This window comes from Neomonachus schauinslandi, chromosome 6, assembly GCF_002201575.2.
Source record: "Neomonachus schauinslandi chromosome 6, ASM220157v2, whole genome shotgun sequence".
In the NCBI taxonomy this organism is placed as follows: domain Eukaryota; kingdom Metazoa; phylum Chordata; class Mammalia; order Carnivora; family Phocidae; genus Neomonachus; species Neomonachus schauinslandi.
In genome coordinates this window covers 140162644-140181757 of record NC_058408.1, presented here as the reverse complement: position 1 = coordinate 140181757, position 19114 = coordinate 140162644, and the positions used below count along the sequence as shown (strand labels likewise).

The 19114-nt window shown below is 43.3% G+C and overlaps 1 protein-coding gene across 1 annotated transcript in view; it reads left to right on the top strand.

Moving 5' to 3' along the window:
• The window catches only part of GFRA1 (GDNF family receptor alpha 1), a 220619-nt gene that overhangs the window by 52228 nt on the left and 149277 nt on the right, over window positions 1-19114 (top strand). The window contains exon 4 of the mRNA XM_044916607.1: window positions 13966-13980. Within this exon, the coding sequence (XP_044772542.1) occupies window positions 13966-13980 (15 nt within the window). The remainder of the gene's footprint in view (window positions 1-13965; window positions 13981-19114) is intronic.

The window sequence follows — 19114 nt, the reverse complement described above, 5'->3', positions numbered from 1 at the left end:
ATTAATTTGCCTGTTCTAGAATTTTTTATTAATGAGACCATGCAGTACGTACTTTTTTGTGTAAGCCTTCTGCACAGCATGATATTAATGAGATTCATTCATGTTGTATATATTACTATTTCCATTTTTTTATATTGAAGAGTAGTATTCTGTTGTATGAATATACTTAGGTTTATCCGTTCTCCTGTTGATGGACATGTGGACTATTTAACTGTTATGAACATTTATGTACAAGTTGCTTTTATATGTTTTCATTTCTCTTAAGTGAATACCTCGGAACAGAATTGCTGGATCATGGTGTAGGTGTATGTTTAGTTTTATAAGAAATTACCAGACCTTTCCCCAAAGTAAGGCCATTTTACACTATTACTAACAATGGAGAGTTTCAGGTACTATTTATTAATCCTCACTGACATTTGATGTTGTGAGTCTTTTTAATTTTAGCCATTCTGGTGAGTGTATACTGATGTATTATTGTGGTTGTAATTTGCATTTCCCTTATAACTAATGATGTCAGACACTTTTTTATGTGCTTATTGATCATTTGTATATCTTCCTTTGTGAAGTGTCTGTTCAGATATTTCACTCACTTAAAATGTTGGGTTGTTTGTCTTTTTATTAGTGAGTTGAAGGAGTTCTTTACAAATAATAGATACCAGACCTTTGTTAGATACAGGTTTTGTGAATATTTTCTTCCCAAAATAGCTTATTATTCATTTTCTTAATGACGTCCTTTATTGAGCAGAGTTTTTAAATTTGATGAACATTAACTTCTTTTTTCTTTTATTGCTATTGCTTTCAGAATACTTTCTAAGATATCTTTACCTACTCGTTTGTCACTAGAATATTTTCTTACGCTTTTTCCTAGAAGCATAATAGTTTTAGCATTTATTTCTAGGTCTATGACCTATCATGAATTTCTGTGTATAGTGAGAGGTAGGAGTCTAAGTTTATTTTTCTCTCTATGGATGCTCCAGTACCATTTGTTGAAGAGACTTGCCTTTCCCCATTGGATTGAATTGACTCTTTAGTCAAACATCAAATGATTGTAAAAATGCAGGTTTGTTTCTGTGCTCCCCATCCTGCTCTATTGATCGGCTTGTCTGTCTTAATGCCAGTAACACTCCGTGTTGATTACTGTGGCTTTTATTATATGTCTTGAAGTCGAGTGGTGTTAGTCCTCTGACTTTGCTCTGCTTTTTTTTTTTTTTTTTTTAAGATGATTGGCTATTCTAGATTCTTGCATTTCTTATAAATTTTAGAACTGGCTTACCATTTCGTACAAAAAGTCTGGTGGAATTACTGTTGGGATTGTGTTGGATCTATGGATCAATTTGGGGAGAACGAATATCTTAACACTAGTGAGCCTTCCAGTCTGTGAATACAGCATGTATCTCCACTTCTTTAGGTTTTTTCTGGCTTCCCACGATTTTATTTTTCCGGAGTCGCTTGTCTTATTGCTCTTTTTTCTCTCATTTCCAGTTCTTGGTTCTACAGTGCATTGGAGATGAGGGGGTGTCCTATAGTGAGATTGCTGCTGGGAGGTTTGGCAGATCAGCTTATCTGTAAAAAGAAGATGAGGATGATATTTAATTCACAGAGTTTGGGGGAGCATTATATAAAATATTTAAATAGGGCCCTTAGAAATAAGGGCTCAATAAATGTTGGCTTTGTTTCGGACTGCCCTTCATGACCCAGCTCAGTTTGGACCTGGTCCATGAAGCCCCATTCCTGAAATTTCTCTTTTCCACACTCTGCTGTTTTACTTCTCTGGAGACTTTAACACTTTTGCCTTGAGTGTGTCTGATATTCCTTTTTATTGTAAGCTGTCTGTAGGATTTGGGGTTTGGTTTCCTTTACGTGCACTGATTGCTCATTATAGAGCATCAGCTCCAAGGAACACTAAAAAAGTATCAAAAAATTAAACTGAATATTTTCTGGGTGTGATTACATCCATTATCTTATGTTTTCCTTGAAGAAGTGGTAAAGTTTGGCTTTATCCTCAATTACAGGTGAGAAAACTGAGGGACTCCAAGAGGGACTAAGAACCAGCCATAAACAATTAGGAACAGAGCCAGAACTAGAACCCAGGTTCTGGACTTGAAGAATAATAGCCACGATGCTGGAAACACACACACACACACGTACCTATGTGTACGTGTGTGTGTGAGTGTGCGCATGTGTATACATACATATATATATGTATATATATACACACATATATATATATAGAGAGAGAGAGAGAGAGAGAAAGCATGCTTAAAATTTCTTAAGCTCTGTAAGATGCTGGAATCATTTTCTTCAGGGCCAGCCAATGGCACAAATCCTTCATGAAAATGACATTTACATTTCATGGCTGTGCTAAGCCAGTGAATAATATCATACAGGTTTAAAAGAATCTTAAGCTGCCAAGTGAACTTTGCCTTCTCTTTTTGAAAAGCAACTCAGTGGGGTATGATATGTGGTGGCAACATTTATTGCTTGCCTGCTCTTCTTCACAAGGATAAAAATTTACAGCTGCAGAGGCTGATTGGGAGGTCCTCAGCTCTCTTGGTCCTCTGCCCCCTTGAAATGCCCTGGCTCCCCCATAGAAGAGTTCAGCCCAGCGTGAGGTCCTGCCATACACAGCCATGATGTGGGCTGATGAAGAGAGAGGAGCCACGTTATCTACCAAGCCTGTGAGTAGACGACTTTAAAAAACATACTGCTTTCCAGAAGAAAGACCCACGCTCTGAAAGTTTCATGAAGTACCTGTCGTTCACATTTAATTACTTGCTTCCACCTCCCTCTGCAAGATACTAGCATTTATGTCATATAGAGTGTGGGGTCATACTTTAGGGTTTAATGTTTGCTCACATAATAAATACTGATCTTGCTTCCTCGGGAACAAGTCTGACCAGGAGAAAATGAATGCCCCATCGCTTGACATGTTTTCTCCGATCTCTCCCCTGGGCTGCATCCTTTGATGCTAGGGGCTGGTGGGCATGAGAGTAGACTTCTTGCTTTCAGATCCATGCAGGTACGTTTTACTCATCACAACAAGCACCATTTCTAGGGGGCCAAAAAAGTGTGTTGATCTTCATGATATCGTGAAACTTCATTTCTCACAAGTCTCTGTCCAAATCACCTGCTTCTAAGTGCCCTCTGTGTGCTGGGCGCACACACTCTTTAGGAGCTGGATGTGCTCGAATCCCCACAAGAGCCCCTGTGGCTCCCAGTGTATCGGATGCGGTTGTGGAGCCTTAGAGAGGGCAGCTAACTCGGCCAGTGGCTGAACCAGGCTCCCGGCTCCAGCACTGTGACTCCAGAACCTGCACGTGTACTCTCTGCAATGCATTTCCTCCTACCCTGCCTCCTTCCGTCCCCCCACCTCTCACTTTCTCCTTTTCCTGGGCCCTAGAAAGATGATCACTCTATCAGCTGACAGATCTTTGTCACTCTGGTGTGTAGCCCTGTGTTGAATTGTTCTCCCTTTCCTTAGCCTCGTCTTAGAATTCTTATCTTTACATCTGGCTCTGCGTCTTGTCCCCATGTCCTTACTTTACCTCAGCTGTTGCCATAAACCTACAGAGATCGTGGCATTTTTTTTTAAAAAGAGAATTTGTAAAGTTTTAACAAAGTCAGGGCTCACCCAGGTGATTTCTGCAATTGGACCCCAAATCCACAGATAATAAAGGTAGAGAAAAAATTGTGGTTGGAGTTCTAGAATGATGGGGATTCAGATACAAAGAAATATTATGGGTATGGCTCAAGTTAACTCCCTGAGCTGTTTGAAGGAGTGAGGTACTTCGGCTGTTAAGCTTTTGCACATCTGTCCATTAGGCATTCATTAAGAGACAGTGTAGCATTGTGGTTAGGAGCTGGGGTGTGAAGCCAGATCACTTGCTTCCCTGTGACCTTTGGTAACTTCAGCTAACCTCTCTGGTCCTCTGTTTCTTTATGAGAACTTTCATTCTTTATTATGAGAATAATAATGATAGCTAACTTTTAGGGTGGATGGAGAGGATTAAGACAATCTGTGTAAAGTACTTAAACTAGTAGGTGATATATTGAACACCCTGAAAACATATTATTTTTTTTTTAAAGATTTTATTTATTTATTTGAGAGAGAGAGAGAGTGAGCACGAGAGGGGGGAGCAGGAGAGGGAGAAGCAGACTCCCCTCTGAGCAGGGAGCCCGATGCGGGACTCGATCCCGGGACTCCAGGATCATGACCTGAGCCGAAGGCAGTCGCCCAACCAACTGAGCCACCCAGGTGCCTAAAACATATTAATTATTATTAATATGAAGATGTCTCTTCTACACTCTAATATTCTGCCTTGGACTTTGGGACTATAATGGACAGAACATCCCTGGCATCATGGTGCTTTCAGCTTAGGTGGAGAGAAGGGGAGAAAATGATGAGTGTGCATTAGTGCACCAGAGGTACATACTGGTGATTGGGGGTGTCTAGCCAAGTCCCGAGGAAGGATTCCCGGGACGTTCAGGTTAGAACCAGAGACCTAGAAAGGATGGCAGAGGTGTTCTAGTCAAACCCCCTTTGGGACCTAGAGTGCTTAAATGATTTGTCCCCATTTATTCAGAGGATTAATGGTAGGGCCAGGCTGAAACTGGGGTCGGGCCAGAGTGTTTCACGTGGCCAAACCTCCTCCCTGAAGGTGTAAGCCAATATGCTGAAACATATTCATTCCCCAAATCATTCCAATCAGCAATGCTTGATGCTGGGGGCAGCTTCTCCAAACTCAGACTTCAATTGTCTCTGGCTCCTGGGAGCTCTCCTGATAGTAATCTGTGCCAAACCATCAGAATAATTATGGCCATTGTCTTATGTTTACTTTAAAGTTGTCTATCCTGGTAATGATCACCTGGCAAAGAGAGAGACTTATCCTGTTGGACATTTGCAAATATCTAATTTGAATTTGGAAATCTGGGCAACCAATCCGATTAAAGCCTGGCTCTCACAGATCTGCCTGAGGAACGCATAGGTACTGAAATCAGTTGACTTGGAAACAGAATGGCTAGAATGTCTTTTAGGAAGTGTATGTTGGGTGGGGAGCATAGAAATTGATTGAAGAAGGCATGAGAACCTTAAAGATTTCAGATGGTTTATAATTTATCTGTAATGGGAAAAAGACTTTACTACCGAGATAATATCTTGGGATAAATTTGAAACCACCAGCCGTATTATGGATGTGTTTGTGGATGTATGTGAATTGCAGGGAATGAAATTCTTTTTTCTGTGAATGTAATTTAACGTGGATAAGATGACGAATAAGCTATATGCAATAAGAGCCTATTTGATATAATGTGTGTAATTTTAAACTTAAAACCATCATGCTTTAGAACTGGAAGGGACCTCAGAGATCAAACTGGATTGTAGCTGGAGGAACCAAATCCCAGAGATGAGTGGCTTTGCCTCTAGTGCGAATAGAATCCAGATATTTAGACCCTTGTGTTTGGAGACTTTTTAGAACATAAGGCTTGATTGCTGCAGGATAATTTTTAGTAATTTTTTTTTTAACCAATAGTGGGCTTATGGCATTGCTAATCAGAGCCAAACTGATTTCGTCTGGAAGGTGGACTGACTCTTCAGCCCCTTGCATACGTGGATGCTTAATAAAAATACTTTCTGTGACCCCCTAATTAATACTCCATTATGTAAATTTAGGGAAATGAGAACAATATTATTTATCAAACTCTTCTTTTGTTTGCGCTATTAACGTGGCTTCTTATGATTTCTCAGTTAGCCGATTTAAAAGAATTCAGAGAAAGTCATGTATGTTTTTCTTTTCAAAGAAAAACACTGGTTGCTAGAGGGATTGAGTTTAATATAGTTTCATATCATAGAGGTTTTAATAATGCAGTCTAAAGTATTTGTACATGAATTCATTAAGCCCAGATTAGTCTTATTATAATTACTCAAAAAGTAATTCAATTTAAGAGAAAACATTTTTTTTTAAAGATTTTATTTATTTATATGACAGAGAGAGACAGCGAGAACAGGAACACAAGCAGGGGGAGTGGGAGAGGGAGAAGCAGGCTTCCCGCTGAGCAGGGAGCCCGATGTGGGACTCGATCCCAGGACCCTGGGATCATGACCTGAGCCGAAGGCAGACGCCTAACGACTGAGCCACCCAGGCGCCCAAGAGAAAACATTTTAAATGGATATAAAATACACTGTTAGCTGGGAAGCCATACTGTTCTACTTTATCAGCTCCATAAAGTACTAGCAGATTTGAACATAACTTTCACAGTATACAGAATGCAATCATAAAAAGTATTATTCCTAAATCTATTTTTTTATGTTCTTTCAGTAGTTAAGAGCTTTATCCCTCTGTGCTAGGAATGAGATATACTAGGGATAGCATGTCATAAAAATCTTCGGGACTTCCTAGCTTGCATCTCTTGAACTGCCTCCCCAAGTCAGGGCTGGCTGATGTGTTACAAGCACGCGGCCCAAGATTGATGTTGGTAACACATTCCCTAGAAAGTGTAGCAGGAAGGTACTTCAGGGCTTTTAGAACAATTTTTTTTCTTACTCACAAATGCTAAAAGACATTTACTAACTGCCACGTGCCTTCAAAAGTATGCCAAAGACAGGCCAAGTATTGGTCTTCATTGCTAACATGATAGAAGGTGAAGAGAGGCCAGGAGCAAGGAAAACCAGAGAACTTTCCCTAGCCTGCACCCAGAGTGAGACGGAGAAGAAAAAGCAGAAGGAGATGCGAGGCCTACCTGCGTGAAAGAAAGGGTGAGCGTTTGGCATCGAGGGCTGGAGAGCGAGGAGTGTGGCCCTCTGGCTAGTGCTTGATCACCATGACTCCTGGGGCTGCCTGAGGGTACCTGGGGGAAACAAGAGGAGCGTGGACATGGGCTGTGTGGCCAAGCAGCTGCCTGAGCTGTCTGGCTTTGGAGACACAGGAAACTAATCACGCTCCTGGGTGGTGCCATGGAGACCACGCCAGGAGCTCTGGAGGAGCCTTCGCTCTGGCCAGGCTCCAGGAGAGCAGACTTGCACCTGGTTAGGAAGGGGCTCCACTTAAGTGGTTTGTTGTGTTCAAACTTTAACATTTATTTAATCAAGCAGCAAAACCCTTCATTTTTTTAAAGGCAAATTCTTCATAGAACTCCACTGCACCTAGCAGAATGGGTCTTATTCCCGCTGTCCCTATGCCCCCTACCTTCTTTGAGCACTAGGCCTCTGGGAGCATGGCTTCAAACATGGATCAGAACCCAGGGCAGGGTTGAGTAAGTCCTTTACATGGTGGCCTTGAGAGATAATGACAGGTCCAGAAGAGAGAGGCAAAGTCAGAAGGGTGAGTGGTGCCAAAAAGAAAGGCCGGGCCCTGGTTTTCTGGAGCATCTGGGTTTTAATCACAATCCTTTTGATACCAAGTGTTTGGAGATAGGATGTCATTGGGTCTCTGATTAAAAATAATTCATTCATGAGGTAATATTTGAGAATGGCTTTAGAGTTTCTTAATGGCACATAGCTACGTGACAAGAAGGAATCAAAATGATCATTTTATTTTAATGGATTTTTTTCCCTGATACTTTTACAGTCCTATACAAGTCACGAAGACTTTTCAAATGGTAGGCAATCAATACATGTGTGTTGACTAATAATCCTACAATTTGTAGAAATCTTTCTGAGTACTAGTTACTGTGCATTTTTATATGCATTACCTCATTTAATCTCCACAGAAATTGATGAGGTAGCACAGAAATGAGCTATTGTTAATTTGTGTGTTGCTGATGAGAAATTCAAAGCTTGGGGAGGTTAACGTCATTTGCCCAAGGTCATACAGCCAGATGTGGAACCGGCTCTGACTTCAAGACCTGAACTCTTCGCTATGCCGTCCTATTGCTTATTATTACAATAACATTAACTTTCACTTTTTGAACATATGTGCTAAACCAGCTACTATGTGTTAATTGCTTTACATGCATCTTGGTTGTCCCTTTGAGTTCGAAAAGAAAGTTATATTATCTCCATTTTATAAATGAAGAAACTGAGACCCCAGAGGGTTTAAATAGCTAGCCCAACATGGCTAGGATGGTGAACTAGCAAGGATTTGAACTTTTATGATTTGATGCTAAAGTCCATGTCTCTCTTCTGATTAAATTACCCAACCTGATCCTCATCATAGCCCCAGCGTAGGGAAGAAGTTATCTCTCCCATCCCTGTTTTCTAGATGAGAACACAGGCTACAGGAGGTTTCCCCTGGCCAGGGGCTAGGACCCAATCTTAGGTCAAGGGATCCAGTGGCCATGATTATGTGGTAACATGGCACTGGATTGTATTTGGGAGAATAGGAGTTAGCCCAGCCCTCCTTGGGAAGCCCACCTGCCATTTCTGGACCTCGGCTTAGTCAATGTCAAGCAGAACTGCTCTGGAGTGCTGGTATTAAACAAGAGAGGAGGCATTGGTGTACCCATTTTTCAACATGGAAAAGAAAGAATTCACTTCATTCACAGAGATTTACAGCAGTAAGCAGACTGAGTTCTAGTTACTCTTCATATCCATGGTAAAGCTAGCTGGACTTGAAATCTGGTGAGGGCGGGTAGCTCCACTGATCTTGAAATTGATTTTGGTTAATGGTGAGCCAGTGTTCATTTCGGCTATTCCCTGTATCCCTCCCTTTGCCCCTGGTTAGTTGGGTCCCAGTAAAATTTACAGTGCTTTACTGTAAAAGCACTTGTACTTGAAAGAGAATTTTCTTTCTGTAGCTCAAACCACAGGAGGACTCACAAGACAGCTATCTCCCCAGGTGAGACTTCTTAAATGGGAGTTAAGTGCATGCATTTTCAAGAAACTAAACTCCCCTCATATATAATTTAACCTAGAAAAGAAAGCAAAATTGAGAGAGTAGTATGATTACATTGTTTGAGACTGGTAACTTTACTTCCCCTAGTCTTACGGAAGTCAGGCACACTTTCACTGTTTGGCATATCTTTATTGCTGTGGGGTGTGGGCTAAGTGTGATGTTGTAATAACAGGGACAGTTTCTCTAACCATAGCCATGGACTGTGGACTGAAATAGTAAATTATTCCTAGCAGACCGAATGGGCAATAAGACTGCCATCCAGTTCTCCTCATAAAATAAAGCAATAGATAAATAAAGGAGAACTAGCTCACTTAACCCGCGTGGCTCTGTGCACTGCTAATTATTAACCCAGGCACAAGAGAAGGGTTCACCCAGAGTGTAGTTAAATCATTTTTAATAGAGGTAAACACTAGCCATGTGGATGAGTAGCACTCAAGAAAGTTTTTAATCAGCAATGTTTAAGAATCACCCAGCCTAATTGCCATAACTTATTAATAATAATAAGTAATCTAGTCTTTTTATGGCCCCTGTCTCTGGAGGACTCAGTGCATTAAAGATCTCTGGGGTGTGAATCTCTCAGTAGCTGTCGGGGGCGGGGGGAGGGAAAGTACCCTTGATGCTCATTCCTAATGGAAGAAACTGGACATCGAGGCTAAGAAAGACTAATATAAGTTCCTTTTTATTTTCTTCTTCCCACATCTGAGTCACCAACTTCTACACGGCCTTTCATTTATCTATAGGACCAGAATGGCTCCAGGGGGTGGGGGGAGGGCTGGAGAACAAGCTTTCTTTGTTCACGTGAATGATTGGGGTTGAGGGAAGTGAGTGTGAGCAGAGCTTTGTCTGAAGGAGTTTATTTCCTCCGCTGGTGTCCCTTGGCCTCAACCTGACTGTGGCTGGGTGGGTGCTAGCAACTTCCAGCTCTGTGCTTGTGTGATTTCCCACTCCTGGGAGAGCAGAAAAGATGGCGCTGAGTCTTACTCTCAGAGTGAGTCTTCACAGCAGCTGATGGGAGGATGTTTGTGTAAATTATCTAACTTAACCTGCCCAACACCAAGGTGTGGGCATTGAAATATCCCCAGGTCATCAACAAGGAACTTCAAGTTCAGAGCGTGTAAGTGATCGACTACCACATGATTCCTAGTGATTGGTTAGACTGAGAGGTGAATATCACACTCAAATTTGAGGCCCTTTGGATTTTATGAGTGACAAGTCCCTGTGGTTTGGGATGATGGGCACAAACATCAGAGTACATGATGGTAAGAGTATTTCTGTGGCTAATATCTTCTGAGGTCCAGAATTTTGGGGGAGGTAAAATGTAGCCAAACAGCACAGGATTTACCTTATTCTCACTTATATTTTGTTGTTCTGTCCATGATTCATTCGAGATTGAACCTGGATGGCTGTTTCAGTCTAGAAAAGTGGAATTTTGAAGAAGGTACCCAAGCCATTATTATATACAGCAGAGAGCTAACTAATGCCAAGAACGGAATGATTTATGCCATAGACTACAAAAGACATGAATTTAGAGTGTAAATTGCAGGATAACTCATGTGCAAAATTGTTGCAATATTTATACTAGTGTTTATTAAAATTTAGATTTGAATAAAAAGGTGCAAAATGTAAATGAAGCTGAAAAACGTTTCTTTTTTTCTTAAATCTAAAATAGCTTATATGAAAATCAAGAGAGTTTTTTGGAACAGAAGGTATGAATAGTACTCTATGCAGATTTGTCTGCTAAAGCATGAAATATACAGTGAAATTGGAAGGAATAAGGTCATTAAATCCCTGCCTGAAGTTCCTCCCCCCCCGGCCCACCGATACTTTCCAGTGATTCAAATCAGTACTGAATTTCGAAGGAAGCGCTCCCTGTCAAAAGCCGCAGAAAGGAGGGTGAGGATTCAGGACGGATGTCGAGACTGGATCCGTATTTGAGAGACTAATCTTATTTCACTGATGTTTTCAAGGTTGGAAACTTTTGTCTGTGCTCATTAGAGGAGAATGATAAATCTCTAATTTGTACTTTGCTAATAATAGGGATGAGCTTGTGTGCTTCATTAAGGTTAAATGAATCTCATGTAGTCCTAACTGAGTCTTTCATGCCATGTGTAACCTTGGGAAAAGTCTTCTACTTCTGTGGGACTCAGTGTCCTCATCTGTAAAGTGAGGGGGTTGGAGCAGATGAGCACGAAGACCCACCAGCCCTTTTTCCTTCCTTCCCGTGTGGGAGCATAGCACACCAGGCAGTGAGGACCCGCAAAGATGATTAAAACACACAACTCTTGCCCTCGGGAGCTCATAGTCTATGTAACTAACTAACTAACTAACTATAATATGAGCTGTAATTGCAACGTGCACAAATTAGGGGCACAGGGGTAGAAACAGTGACTTCTCTCTGTGGGGATAGGCTCTGAGAAACTTCGCAGCGGCTGTGTCATTTGAAGGCTGAGGAGGAGGGCTCCCTTAGGTGTGCAGGCTGGTCAGAGGGTGGGTGGTTCTGACGGCATGTTCCAGGCGGCAAATTCGTGTGGCAGTGGTGATGGGTATTAAAGAGGGCATGTTCTTCATGGAGCACTGGGTGTTATGCACAAACAATGAATCATGGAACACTACATCAAAAACTAATGATGTAATGTATGGTGATTAACATAACAATAAAAAAATTAAAAAAAATTCGGTGGCAGGTGTATTTAGGAAGCTGCACATGGTCCTTCTCACAGTCTCCGGAGAGTATGGAGGCATAGAGGGGGAGAGTGCCATCCACACACTGCTGGTCAAAACCTGTACCAATAATGAGTGATTGAGGTTAGGAAGTAATACATCGAGTGTATATATATATATATATTTATACACACACACATTAGGGCAGAGTTGAAGTTGTCCTGTAACGGCATCACTCTGTCCATTTACATCCCAGTTAGCTTTCGTGGATGTGAGCGAGAGGGTGGTGTTTTAGCCAGCTCCCTGGGCATCATGAGCCTGCAGCCTGTCATACCTGAGCCACAGTCTGGGTGTGCCCTTGGGAGCATATGTATGGCATATGAATGACACCCCTCGCGAGGGTCACGTCTGCGCCACCGGAATGAAAACTGTTCCCACAGGGATTCTGTCCTTGCAGGCTGTTTAATCCACCAGGTGCGTATTTCATCTTTGAAAGGTGCGTGTGCACCTTTCCTGGGCTCTCCACTCTCTGTGACCTCGTAGGAGCTGATGTAGCTGACGACTGGCAGCAAATTCGATGTCGACGATACAGTTCTTGTTTAGTTTTTAATATGAAAATAAAGTTTTAAAATTCAGATTATAGATGAAAAGCATGGCCATTGTTAAAAAATTAAAGTAATACAGAAAGGCCTACCTAAGATTTAAAGAAGTGACCCCACATTCCATCACTGAAGACAAACTTTTCCGTGACTGTCTTTCTTCATGGAGATATGTGCATGGGTATGCGCACATAAGTGGGCTCAGGATACATGTTTCATGTTGCTGTCTGATTTTTTTCATTCAAAAGTAATCAGTCTTCATTTGAAACAGGGGCACCATAACCCATCGTGTGGGATAAATTATTTGTGGTTTGATTTCCTGTAGACAAAACAAGCAATATCCATTCTTTCACCATTATACACAATGCTGCGATGAACATTCTTGTTAGACTTATTTGGTGCCTTTAGTTATTTCTGTAGATTAAATTCCTGGAAGTGGTACTCTTAGGTCAAGGACTGTATGTTTAACATTTCCTTACATCTTGTCAAGCTGTCTTTCAGAAGTTTCGTACCTATGTACAGCCCCATTAACAGGGCGGGAGCTGGTTCATGTCTCGGAGGGGCTGTCTGTGTTCCTACCAGCAATATCTTCCATCTTCAAGTTATTGAGTGAGAAATAGGAGCAGCCAAGAGTACTTTGGGGTGACTGGGAGGCAGTAGAAGCAGGATGAGCCTGAATGCACAGGAGAGATGTCAAAAAGGCACATACTCATCGCAATTCCTAATTGTCAAACACTGAAAACACTCCAAATGTCCATCAAGATTACAAGGGGAAAATAAATTACAGTATAATCACACAGTGGAATACTATATGGGAAAGAGAATGAATGACCTGCTAGTACATGCTACACGGGCATGGATGACTCCCACAAACACTGTGCAGCAAAAAAAAAAAAAAAAAAGGCAGACAGAAAAAATACATACCGTATGAGTCCATTTATATTAAGTTTAAAAGCAGGAAAAAGTGAATGTAGGGTGTTAGAAGTCATACTGGTGGTTACCCTTAGAGGGATATTAGTGACTGCTTGTTCGTTTATAGCTTTTGCTAGATGTATATTTCCCAGTGCTGGACAGAGTGCTTGGCATATGGCCTCCCCAATATTTGTTGGAAAAAAATTAATATTTTTTCACCTTTTAACAGGCTTTGACCTAGGATTAATATGAAGACATGGTGTTATTAGTTGTGCATTATGATGTGGAAAATTCATACAAATGTTTTTTTTTTCGGTGATTTAAATATGGAAGGAACCTTAGTATATTTGTAGACCCTTCCTCCGTTTATTCTCCTGTGTGATGTTGTTGCCTTTGTGTTATTTATAAACCAGCCAGACACTTAGTGGTGGGTGAGGAGACGGGTTTTGGAATCGGACATTCGGGTTCAATGCCGAGCCCATTGCTTACTCCTCTGTGGCCCTGGATGAGTGACCTAATCTTCTCCAATATCACTTTCCTTAGTCTGTTTAGTAAGGATGAGAATACAACCTACTCTCTAGGGTCATTGTGAAAAATAATAATATTAATATTAATAATAACCACCAAATTATGTTTGTTACATGCCGGACACTGATCTAAGCTCTTAAAACATAAGACATAATTTGTTTGATCTTTCCAGTACTTCTATCTATTTGTGGTTCAGGAAATGTAAGCCACAGCATTAGTAAGTGTTGAGCCAGGATTTAAATCCAGGAATTCCATTCCAGAGCCAGAGCTCTTAACCACTACCTCTGAGTTAAAGGAAATATTGCACCAAGAGTGCTCAGCAAAGTCAGCATCTGTTAGCTGTGAAGATCATCATTGTCATTCTCAGCATTATTAATATTTTTTTTCTCCTCTCTCTCTCCCCGCTCTCCTCCCTTGTTTCTCCGCCCTCCTGGCAGATATGTTCCAGCAAGGTAAGTTCGCTGTCTCCGGCCTGCTTCTGCACTGGCTCTGCTCTTTTGGGAATGAGGGTATTGTCTGTGTGCAGAGGGTTATGGAGCTTTGCATTCTCTGTGGACTCATCACTGGGGCTTTAGTAGACACCACGGGGACAATAGCCTGAGGTGGCCAAAAGTGCCGTTGGCCTCTCTGGGCCTCTGCCATCCAGCCTCTGCCTCTGGACCATGCTTGGAGGTAGGGTGTGGACTGGACGGTTTGGGCAGGTACACTGGAGAGAGTCATGGCTGGGTCCCCATCAGGGCACAGGCATGCTTGGGACTCGTGGGACGGCTGAGGAGCAGGTGTCTCTGGGGTGGGTGTTCAGCTGGAAGACCCCTGTCCCTCGGGGCTCCTGTATCAGGGCCAGCTGCTGCTGGGGCAGGGCTCCGTATACCGGCTCCACGTGGGGGTGTCTTTTCTCTGCCTAACAAACATGTCGCTGTCCCGAGAAGAGGTGTAGACAAGACCATGGCATGATACCTTCAACCCAGGTGTCCCTGGCAACCCCTCCAGCTGGGCCTGGGACAGAGATGGAGCCCGGAGAGGGCATGCAGTGTCTAACCTATTTTGCCCGCCAAGGTCACGCGTTCTGGGGAGCTGGAGATGGAAAGTTGAACTGCGTCTTCCCATGCACGTTTCCGTCCTGACCAAGGATGCACAGCTAGCGCCTGTGCTCTGGGATGCAGAGGGAGACTCGTGCGCATGGCCTTGTTGAACCTGCCAGACACACGTGAACGGGGTGCCGCCTCCCCCCCCCTTTTTTTTTTATAAAATCACAGTCTGCAACCACCGGGTAGCATCGGCAGCGCGTATCTATATTCAAGCCGGGAAATACGTTCGTGGCACACAGGTTTGCTATATCTCTCTTGAATCCAAGGCTGGCTTAGAAGGAAAGACACCGGTTTAAAAATACATCTCGGCATCCCATAAATAGCTGCCGAGAGATAATCTCACAGGCTTGATATTTTCACGATTATTTTAGCCCAAACCTGCAGCGTGTGTTGTGGAGAACGTCTGTCTGCTCTCTCTGATAGAAGCGCAGTTGTGGGTAACAATGAGGGGACTGTTGTGTTTGTCTTTTAAGAGTCTGGAGTCATAGACCTACTTTTATAAATAATTCATAAATCCCAACAAGCTATAAGTAATAAGTTCCATTTGGCTAGAGACTCAGAGATGAGCAAAATTGAAAAGGTGCTGTGACTGTTGATGTAGTGAAAGCCTCGTTATTAGGGCCCCCTTGCTCCGTGTGTTTTCTTCCTTGACAAATTGGGGGTTCATGGCAACACTCTGGGAGGAGAAGAGGGTTGTTGGTTTGTTTTTTTTTTTTGCATGAACTAGAATACAAGCACCACCCAAAGCTGCATCGCATTCTTCCTTTTGAGACACAAAATGCTTGAGTTTGGGAAGTCTTTCTGGAGCACAAGTGCCACAGCCCTGGGAGAACGGGGAGAGAAAAGGCTTCTAATGGATCTGGTTTTTCTTCGAACGATCGCGAGCATTCATGGCTGTCAGGGTTGGTATAAAAAATGGCTTATTAGGCTCCCTATGTCAAGTTTGCCTCCTTTTGTTATCCGTCATGCCACTTGATTGATGGGATTTGCCTGTCAGTAACAATGATATGCAGAGCAAAAGTTATAATCATCTGCAAATCACCAGCTATCGGGACTGGAGAGCATCTTCCAGAGACAGAAGCTGCTAGCTGCCCATCGCCCCGCGTGATGGTGGGCCTCAGCTTCCGTGTACCATGTTACTAGGATTTCAAATGAGAGCTGAACTGGCTTTTGGGAATTATTTACATGGCGCTGGCCTTCTAGGGCCATTTCGTAAGGACGCACATTCTCTGAGATGGGAGCCAAGAACCTGCCAGGTGGTGCTCCATCCTTACCTTTGCTTCTGGCCATTCTGCCAAAGACATGAATGCCCAGTAAAATGAGACAGTTCAGATGTGTTGGGGATGGTGCTGGTCACATCAGACCAAGACAAAAGGTTCTGTGTCTTACAGATAGTCCAAAACGTGACTCCACCGTGTCTTCTGTGGTCGAAACTCTGTTCCAGAATTGTGTTGTTACTTTGAAACACGGGGGGCCACGGATGGTGCTAGAAATAAGCAACCAGAAAACTCTGTGGTTTCAGATGAACAGAAGCCACGGGGTGGAAACTGAGGTCCATCCATCCCCACACACGTTGCGGGAACTTCGAGCGGCTGGGGCTGCCCGACCCCGCCGTGGGCACCCGGGCCCTGCCTGCTTTGGCTTTGTCCCAGGGAGCCAGGGGCACTTGCGGGAGACGCTGCTTTCTCGGTGCGTGCTTCTGGTGGTGAGTGAGCGAGGACTGCCTGCTCAGAGGAGTGCCTGCCTGCGTGTTTGGGCCACCGGGCACCACGGCAGGCAGAAGAGGGAGGTAGCCTTGCAAGCTGACAACATCAGACATTCTCAGAGGAAACCACGGTTATTTCCCCTGGATTGCATTATCTTTTATTTCACTACAGATCAATCTTGTTAGAGGTGACAGCGCAGCAGCTACTGCTGGGCCTTTCTTGGCTGTGTCCGTGGTGTGTGCATGTGGCAACGTGTTTCTGCCCTGCACCTGTGCCCTTCTTTCATCTGCAAAGGCCGCTTGCTGGGGCGGTTAGACCACACAGGCCGTGAGGGCCATCAAGGACCAGTGGGCCTGCAGCTGGGCCTTCTGTGTATCCGAGTTCCAGGGCCGTGGGGCCACCTTTTCAAGGAGCCTTAATTGACCCACGTTCTCTGTTGTCCACAGAGCTCATGCGCCACTGGATGGCTCTCAGCAAGGCCAAAGTGCCATAGATAGCTGCTCTTCACAACATCAAATGCAGTTGAAAATGCTGTATGTGCACACGTGTCTGGAATCTCGAGTTTTAGAGCACTTTTATGTCCATCGTTTAATAATGAAGTCAGGACCACACGCACACATACACACACACGTGCCTCATTTGAAGTTACTGAAGCACCTTTTGAATACTTATCCATAGGCTTCACCTTGATTCTGAAATCGAACGGAACCTGAGTGAGCGGCTTGGAAATCAGAGTACTGCCACTCAGCAGCGTGTTTGAGAGCGTAAGTGGGCACAGTATAAAGACTTCACCATTTAGTTAATTCTGTGCTCTGTGTTGTGAACTGAAGTCCCTGATAGACTCGGAGCCCGAGGAGGCGTAGCCTTTCCTCCCGCTCTGTTCTCGCCTGGAGCTGGGGTCCTGCTATTAAAGAGATTTTTCTTTCGGCTCAAGTAATTGTTGATAGCTCTCAAACATAGTGCAGTTGTTTATTTTGCAGCTGGCAAATATGTGCCAGGCACTTTCTAGGCCTTGAGGAAACGAGGACGGGCAAGACAGCAAGGGCTCAGTGCTCGTGGAACTTACGGTCTAGCTTGGCAGAACACTGGTGCCAAGCATGCCAATAAATAGTCAAGGCAAATTCCAAGGGACGCGTGCAGTGAAGAAAAGGTCACAGGATGGTGTGCCAGTGGCTAGGAGGGCCATTTTAGATTGGATGGAGAGAGGATGCCAAGAAGGACCAGCTATTGGGGGATGTGGAGGAACCCCAACAGGCAAGAACACCACAATATTGCAGGATCAGAAGGAAACTGGTGGGGTGGGAGCTCGCAAGAGAGGGAGAGCATTGTGTGAGATGAAGTAATGAGAAGAGGGTAGGAGTGTCGTCTGGAGATCAGAGGAAGGGAAGTCAGCAGTGGGTTTAAGCAAAAGAGTGGCGTGGTCTGTTTACATGAAAAATCGCCATGTTGGTTGCTGTGAAAATGCGTAAGAACAATGTGTGAGAAGTTAAAGCCAGGACCCGGGCTGAGTGCTGTGCGGGCTCAGGCTGGGCTGAGATGGGGACCTGCCCCCAGGCCCTAAGCACTCCCCTTAGTGGGTCTCTGCAGCCCCATTTCTGGCCGACTTGGCTCCACTGAGTGTCCGACTTTCTGCTCACTTTACCCGTGGTGAGTATTATGCCCATAACTTACACCTCCTCTCCTTAAGGCTGGCAAATTGTGCTCATCAAGGGCATCATTAAAATACTCCTATACTTATCTTTAGATTTTAAAGAGCCACTTCTCTCCAATATACATATATATGTATATCATATGTATTACATATTAATATATACATTAAATGCTCAGGAGACCTCAGTTGGCTCCCAGCAGGGTAGGTCAGTTGCTTTGTCCTATAGCCTCAATTTTCCCATCTGTAAAATGAGAAAGTTGGGAAGGTTCCTGACCCAACTTGGCTTCCTGCTGATGCTCTTTCTTGATGAGTTTTAATTGGATTTGAGTTAATAGAGTCCAGAAATAGCCCATACTACAGGTTATGACCATTGTCTAAAGAACTTGGGTGAAAGCAGAGCCTTCCCTAGTGGCTGGGAATTAAGGTTAAAAGAATTGTGCTTTCAGAAGTGTAACCTACTCACAAGCCCATTTTGAAGCATCAGCTTCGGAATTCACAATGGATGGCATTGCTTTTACTAATTTGAAGAGAACAATAAATCATAGTTTGGTTTCTGGCAGCCCAGCCAAGCCTGGTAATCGTTGGGGTGGGCTTGTGGTGACAGGGACCACTGCCATTTATAATGTGTTTGACTTGAGCTCTTTCGCATATTTCAAACCGTTGGTCAAACTGCTGAGGCTGGATCTTAGGTTTTCAAAACCACTTCAGAAAAATCCATCTGTTATAAAGCTCTGACCCTTTAGCCATGAATTATGGTTCCCTTGGTGATGTTATACATCATGAAATATTGTTTTCTTTATGAGTGTGGGATTTTGGCGAATAAATTAAATCTATTGTTACCATTTCCAGTTAAAAATTCCAAGTTGTCATATGATGTTAACGAGTGAATGAGAAAAATTCATTAACATTTTTATGGTGGAAAGTGGTTGGTTCCCTGGTCACACTTCCCATATGCTAATATTTACTATGTATGTATATTATTCTCCATTCTGTCGAGGATTGGTAGAATATTCTGAGTTATGTAGGAAATGCATCCATCTTTCCAGCACAAACTGACCAAAGTTACCCTTTAATTGTACCTAGATTCATTGTGTGTGTGTGTGTGTGTGTGTGTGTGTGTGTGTGTGTGTGTGTGTGTGTG